This window comes from Trachymyrmex septentrionalis, unplaced genomic scaffold (genome assembly GCF_001594115.1).
Source record: "Trachymyrmex septentrionalis isolate Tsep2-gDNA-1 unplaced genomic scaffold, Tsep1.0 scaffold44, whole genome shotgun sequence".
NCBI classification, from domain to species: Eukaryota; Metazoa; Arthropoda; class Insecta; order Hymenoptera; family Formicidae; genus Trachymyrmex; species Trachymyrmex septentrionalis.
In genome coordinates, this window is record NW_017305611.1 from 53824 (window position 1) to 61452 (window position 7629).

The 7629-nt window shown below is 32.1% G+C and overlaps 1 protein-coding gene across 1 annotated transcript in view; it reads left to right on the forward strand.

The window, feature by feature from the left end:
- LOC108751466 overlaps nt 1-5059 on the forward strand; it is an 11082-nt gene extending 6023 nt beyond the window's left edge. Inside the window, exons 10-14 of the mRNA XM_018491687.1 lie at nt 1-1030; nt 1265-2036; nt 4176-4302; nt 4399-4544; nt 4752-5059. Of these exons, the coding sequence (XP_018347189.1) occupies nt 1-1030; nt 1265-2036; nt 4176-4302; nt 4399-4544; nt 4752-4973 (2297 nt within the window). The 3' untranslated portion in view covers nt 4974-5059. The remainder of the gene's footprint in view (nt 1031-1264; nt 2037-4175; nt 4303-4398; nt 4545-4751) is intronic.
- Nucleotides 5060-7629: the final 2570 nt, after the last annotated feature.

The following is a 7629-nucleotide window of genomic DNA, read 5'->3' on the forward strand; positions in this document are numbered from 1 at the left end:
ATACAAAACTGTTGAATACAACTTCCGGATCGATGACAATATCCAAAACGGAAAAGAAACAACAAATGAGATCAGCATTACATAACAATCCAACTGAGCAATCTAACAAAAGTTTTAATAAGCTAACTGAACATAGTTTTGTGAACAAAAATGAAAAGAAAAATACAGTAAATAAAGCTGAGAAAATTGAAAATCGCAAACGAGAAATGGCACGGTTAAAGAATATGTTCAAATCTTCCGCGGGAATTTTAGGAAATATCCAGCCGGCGGTTCTCCCAGAAGAATTATTGGCAATTAGTCAACATAATCCAGAAAAGAAAACTGAAAAGATAGATTTTTCAACTATTGATGACGAAGAAGAGATACGTGGAATCAATAAAGAACCTTGCGGTTGGAGAACGAAGACGGAGCAGGAACTTCCAGCGAAAAAGACTGTGGCCTATCTCTGCGAGCCGGATTATCCTCTAGAAACAATGGCGGTACGTCCTGGAGGACGATCTTGCCCATGTAGAGAAAATAGAAACAAAAAAAAGATTCTTATGTATAATATAAGTGGTTTGGTTGAGAACAAAAGAGATGAAAGAACAGCTAGCAAAAATAAATTAAAGGAAGAGAATAGAATAATTGACGGTGTCCTTTACGTTACGCCACCCATTAGTCCCCGAAGAAGTGACGAATATGTTCCAGAATATGATCTTCTCGAATCGCCATACGACATGTGTGTTAGCAAAGCTATGGATGAAAGGTTGAAGCTAATAGAAAAGTATTCCGGACCCAAAAGTTTGATAGAAAAAATACGGAAAAAACCAAAATCATGCAATTGTTGTAATAATGTCGTCATCAAAGAAGACTACCTTATCGAACAGAAAAAAAATCTTGAAGAGACTAGAAAAAAGTTTATGGAATCCAAATCACCGGAAGAAAGATGGAAGACAGCTCTGAAGGATGCAGCACTGACAAATTATTTTACGCAGCGCGACAATAACATACCTTGCTCGACGACTTGCAAGAAAATTGCTCGAAGTTACAGGTTAGTAAAAAAAACATTAGCTTAACAAAATCATAATTATTAAAGTTATTAAATATTTCATTATATTAATCGTACTAATACTTTCAATTTGCAGAATTAAATTCAATAATTAGTAATTTTGACTTGTTTTAATAAAAACAAGTAATTTAATATTTAATTTTTAATATATAATATCATTTAAACATAATCAATATCAGCGACTTTGTATATTATAAAATATATAAATTATTGTAGACCTCGTCAATTGAAGGTAGTAAAACCCGTGTGTGAATGTAAATATGAAAGAAAAATTGTGGAGCGAAATGAAGAAAGAATGAAATGGAAGGCACGTCAACAAAGATTGAAGAATTTGGAGAAGCAATCTTTCATGCATATTGTCGATATCTCAAGACCGATGATAGAGGATAAAAAGTTTATTATACCAGATGTGAAGAGAATCCCGCGCGAGGACGAGAAAGATGACATTAAGTATTGTACAGGTGTGACAGAAGACATTTCTATGTCGCCACCTCAGAAAATAATTGACGGTCTGAAAATGTCTACGCCCTTCCAAACACCCTCATCCAGTGAAGAAGATATTTTACCAACTGCTGTTTTGCATCGACATTGGTCGCCCATGAATATTCCACCAGGTCCGTTGCCGACGAAGAACACCGCCTTAAAAGAAGAAATTGAGCGTAAAAAGAAAGTTAGAGATGAAGCATTAAAGTTTATGTACGGGGATAAGGACGAGCAAGATACATCTTATTTAACAACTCATAATTACCAAGATGAATTGTTTAAAAAAGTTGATAAGAGAATAGATAATACAAAGGAAACTACTGGCAAAATAATTCGTGAAAATAAATATTCTAAGGAAATTATTATCGAGGTCGATCAGCAAAATATATCACACAAACAAATCAAAAAGACAAAAGAAAAGATTAACAATAAGAGTCATCGCTTAAGTGGCGATAGCGATAAGAAATATGTATACAAATTTGATCAACTTATAGCGATAATGAAGGTATTTTCGTGAATCTTTTTAATTTGATGACTAATTAACTCGCATATATTAATATTAATTACTGAGTTATTCCTGAATAAATATAATAGAAGGAAACCCCCTATTATGAAATAGACTAATATGAGATAATGGCGTATTCGGCTGAACTAATAAACACTATCTTCCACTACGAATTTATTGCTTTTGGATAGAAAATTATTTAGTAGAAAATTCATTATTAGTATCATGCCTATAATAATTGTAAAACAAGATTTTGGAATTTGGATGTCTTTAAGTTTTATTGAGATGAGCATTTAAACCTTGTTTGTTATTTAATAAATAAATAAATTTGGCAATAAATTCTTTATGTAGTGATAGAGCAAGGTCGCAGTAACAGAAAAATACGGGATATGTTGAACTGTTTAATTATAGAAATTAGATTTGATGATTTCGTAAAACCATAAGATTCGTAGAAATCATAATATGAGATAGGTATTCCTAATATGAACTCATGCTCCCATGTTATAGTGAAAATTGTTGTTAAAATATAAATATTATTGTAATATATAATATTGTAATAAAAAAGACAAACGGAACAAACATCAAGTATCTGTTTCTGCGATGCAGGTAGTTCCAAATACCTGAAGACGAGTCCTACACCGTTAGAAATGTAACCACGAGTTTCCTTTACATGTAAATGAAGCTCATGGTTATAAACGAAAATATAATGAATGATTTAACTGAAAATTAAGTTACAGAGAGAGAGTAGTTACTTAATAAATGTAATGTTACGTAATAAATGTAATAAACATTAAATTTATGAAATTTAACTCTTCGTTGACACACCTTTTTTTCGATCACTTTTTAATACACTGGGTAGCTCACGGAGCAATGTTTAAACAACTGACATTCTTATTTAAGAAATTCAATCAATATGAAAAAAATTATAGGTCAATTTCAAGGTCTGTAGAATACATTTAAATAGTTTTTAACTAAAATTTTATTATGAAAAAAATTCTTGAGTTTAATGAATAGAAAAAAAACGAGTAAAATCTTTGAAAAATTAACTTTTAAAAAATTCATTAAAAGTTAAAAATTTACAGAATTGTTTAGATATAATACTTTAAAAAAAAAATTAGTTTGTAAATTGGTTGAATAAATGGTATTTATTTTGCATATTAAATGCAAGCTATTTTGGGAATTAAAAAAACAGAGATTTTTTTATTGTATTTTTGTTCTACAAAATAAAAGAAAATTGAGTTTCAGAGAGTTAAAATAATTTTGTAAATGGTTCACACTCAGTATGTCAACGAAGGGTTAATGTACTTTTAATAAAAGTATTAAATTTCATAAAAAGTATTAAATTTCACAAATTTTCAAGAAAAATACATTAAATTTTATGTACATGTACGCAAATACTTTTTAGTTATAAATACATTAAACTTAATGTAATGTCATTAAATTAAATTCAAATTGTGTAACTTAAAACCAAATTAATGAAATTTAAGAACATTTCTAACAGTGTAGGTACAATTCATCGCATGCTCATTTTGCACGCGCACTGGTTGTTTGTATTTTAGGAATATTAAATCAAATTTTTTAATTGTAATACTGATGTACTTTGCCTTTTATTATCAATTTCTCAGGGCATCTCGTATTATATATATAAAAATTTGGCTTGTAGCCCCTTCTTGTTATCTATTTTTCAAAAACGGCTCGGTATTTTTGTAGGTATTTAAGTAAAGAAAATAAAAAAATTTTTTTTTTGTTATAGACCAAAAATTACACTTGTGCTGCTAGCCGCAAAATACCGTGCCAATTCAATTGTCTCTTTCACGCTGCTGCAGATCCGCCATTTTGATAAATAAAATTCTGAAAAAATTATTTTTTATATTTTTTTATATGCTTAATAGAGTTTTAAAATTCATTTTTTAATAGCATGATTCATTAAACCAAAAAAAATTCCCAAAAATAGACCTTATTTACAACCGATTACATAAGTGTTACTCCTTAAAGCTTATTATAAATTCCCTTCAAAATGACCTATTATTTTTTTTAATTCTGCCTATAGATTTCTAGCATTTACCTAAAATAAACTCGATATCTTATAATAGAAATCTTTCCTCTATTAATATTGAATATAGATATATAAAATATTAGGTCGAATTGAAGAAAATGGCTGCAGAAGGTTATACATTCGCCAAGTTACCGAAATGTTATCTAATGCCGCAGCTTCAGGATTGGGTCATGTACAGGCAGGGTGTTGTTTTCTCGGAAACAGACAAAAGTATAACTTTAATGGCAGAATTAATTGTTTTTTTATTTTTAATTAGGTTTTTAACTTCCAATTTATTTTTTATTTATTTAATTTTTTCCTTATTAGAAAATTTGATGGAAGATACCCGTGCCATATGGAAACTAACAACTAAAAAAATGTGGAATTCTGTGAAACTATGGAAATCATTGCACATAGCGAAACATCAATTGGAGAGAGTAACCTTCGATCAAGTCGAGAGAACCAAGAAAAAGGTAGATTATCAAATTGTCATTATTTGCAAATTTAAATACAAAAGTCACATACATACGTTAAATTTGTACCCTTGATTTTTTAATTTTCTTTTTTTTATCTTTAATAGGTAACATTCGATATTAATTTCTTAAACATTTAAGATTTAAAGTAATTTTTTATATTTTATTTTAAAATAATTAATTATTATAATCTATATTTCTCTCAAGATTGAAAAGATCAAAGAAGTATTCCGCAATGAAGTACGTAAAATACGCGTTGCTTATGCTCGTATGATATGGAGTACCATGGAGCAAGGAAAATTCCCTTCCGCGTCGTTCAAAAGAACTTTTTTCACGTATATGGCTAGCAAAGAAGCCGATGGACACGTTTATAAACCATGGTGGCCTTACGAAATACGCGCACAAGATCTTAGATTTTGTTGTCAATAATTGTTGATTAATTTACGGTTATCAGTTATTCAATATAGTTTATATAGTTAAATATTGACAATATTAAAAAATTTTAATAGTATATTTATTACAACGATAAAAAATATTACTTATGTAAATAATAATAAATTCATTAAATAATGAACTAATATAGTATATTTTTAACTATATAATACGAGGGCAAGTCAATAAGTTTTTAGAAAAACATAGTAAAACACATTTTTGTTGATCGATTCATTTTCATTTCTCAACATAGTCTCTTTTCAGCTCGATATATTTGATCCAACGATTCTCTAACTTTTTCAAGCCGTCCGAATAATATGATTTGTCCAATCCTTCAAAATAAACCTCTATTTCGCAGATAAGCTGCTCTCTGGTGGTGAATCTCTTTCCTCCGAACCATTTCTTCAGGTTTGGAAACAGGAAATAGTCGCAGGGGGCTGAATCTGGCGAATATATTGGATGGGCAAACAATTCATAGCGGAATTCGTTGAATTTGGCGCCGTGCACGTGTGAACCCGTGCATTGTCTTGATGGAAGAGCGCTTTCTTCTTTGCCAAATGGAGACGTTTTTTCTTTAAAATGTTGTTGAAACCAATAAAGCTGCGTAGTAATCGCCATTGATCATTTGCTTTGACGGAAGGTAATCGATATGAATATTACACCGCGTGCATCCCAAAAAACTGTAGCCATCACCTTTCCGGCGACTTCTTCGGAGCTGGTTCACCCGGTGAAGTCCATTGTTTTGACTGTTCCTTCGTCTCGGATGTGAAGTAATGGATCCATGTTTCTCGACCACAATAATGAATCGACGCAGAAAAATTCATCTGGATTACGTTGAAACATCTTCAAACATTGTTTTGAAATCATCGCGCTTATGGTCCACAGTGAGTAAACGCGGCACCCATCTTGCTGATAGCTTTTTCATACCCAATTGTTCGTGTAAAATTGAAATCACTGTGCCTGTGACCTCAACAAACTCGCGCACTTTCACTCGTCGAGACTTTCATCAGTCAAAACAATATTGTGGATTTTATCAATAATTTCTGGCGTAGCAGCCTCAATTGGACGTCCTGAACGAGATGCATCACATGGATGTACGACCACGTTTAAATTCATTCAATTATACAGTCGCAAACGCTGGCGCAGATGTGCTATGAACATTATCTAACTCGGCTTTGATTTCTTTTGGCGTTAAACCTTTTATATGTAGATGTTTGATCACTGCACGAAACTCGTTTTTTTCCATTTTGCAAACAATACAAAGGTTGTTCGCTTTAATTGTCTACAGAAACCATTGTTTCCGAAAAAGTGTGTCAATAGTTGTTGAAACTTATTTTTAACATTTTCTGTGTCAAATATCTTCTTCTGTGTTAAATATCTCTTTTGTTCTGTGTTAAATATCTATCTGTGTTAAATATCTCTTTTGTTCTGAACATTTGATTTCATAACCAATCTGCTCATTTTTTTTCATTACATTTATTTACTTTTTCATCACATGCACAAACATGTTCAAAAAAGTACTTTGTTAACAACTTTTTTTGTGGGAATTACATATGACATATTCCGAAAGACATTTGTGTACAAACTCATGTCTACAGTTTATTTAAACAGAAAAACCCTTCATAGCAGCTATTTCATAGTAAATTATTATTTTTATATTCTAAGGCCGGAATCAGATTATGCATTGAAGATTGAAATTAAACATTAAAGATTGAAATTTCATTAATAAAGACAAAGAAATTTTGGCATCTTTTGTTCTGATTGATCAAACTCGATCTTTCAATCTTCAATCTCATTCTTCAATGCGTAGTCTATTTCCTAACTCTTCTGAACGTTCAAAATACACGCGCAATTCCAGGACAAATTGCTATTGGTCGCTTCCTTCCCCCCTTCCACTACGTGCGTAATACTTCTCCTAGTATCCTTCCACCATGATTCTTGCAAAATTGCAAGCAAATCTAATAGAACAATTTTATGATTTGCGATCCGCTAATCCGCTTATGCACAAATCGCTTCATGGGACATTAACGACACAATTGTCGCGTACGTAAAACGGCAAATAGTCAGTGATTGGTTGGATCCTTCGATACGCAAATACGCGCGTACAGCGATACGCGTCATGCGTAGCCCTTAAAGCCGCGTCGATACGAGCCTTTAAAGCCTCGTTTACAATAGTCGCACAGATTGTGTCGCGAGTAGTAGCATCGCAGGAAAATTTGTCACATGCCACAAGAGTGTCGCTAAATGAGCGTCTACAATAGTCACGATTGCTTGCACGCAATTCAACACAAATTCTAAACTTGCTATGCTGTGATTGGCCGAGCTCATGCGACACGCTTGTCGCAGAAAGTTGAACTTGGCTCAACTCCGTACGACAAGAGCTCTTGCAATTACAACAATCATGCAATTATATGCGACACTTCTACAACATTTTATATGACATGCGACATAGCTTCTGCGACTACTGTAGACAAGGCTCAAAACACCTATTGTAGATCCGGACTAATGCCTGTTTTACAATAGGATCGCAAGTCGTAAGCCGTTAAGAAATTGGCCAATCACAGTTAAGTGTGAGAAGAATTATATTGATATATTGATGTCGGACGTCGAATGTCTGATGTACGTAATATGAATCCTACATTTCAAGTACGCT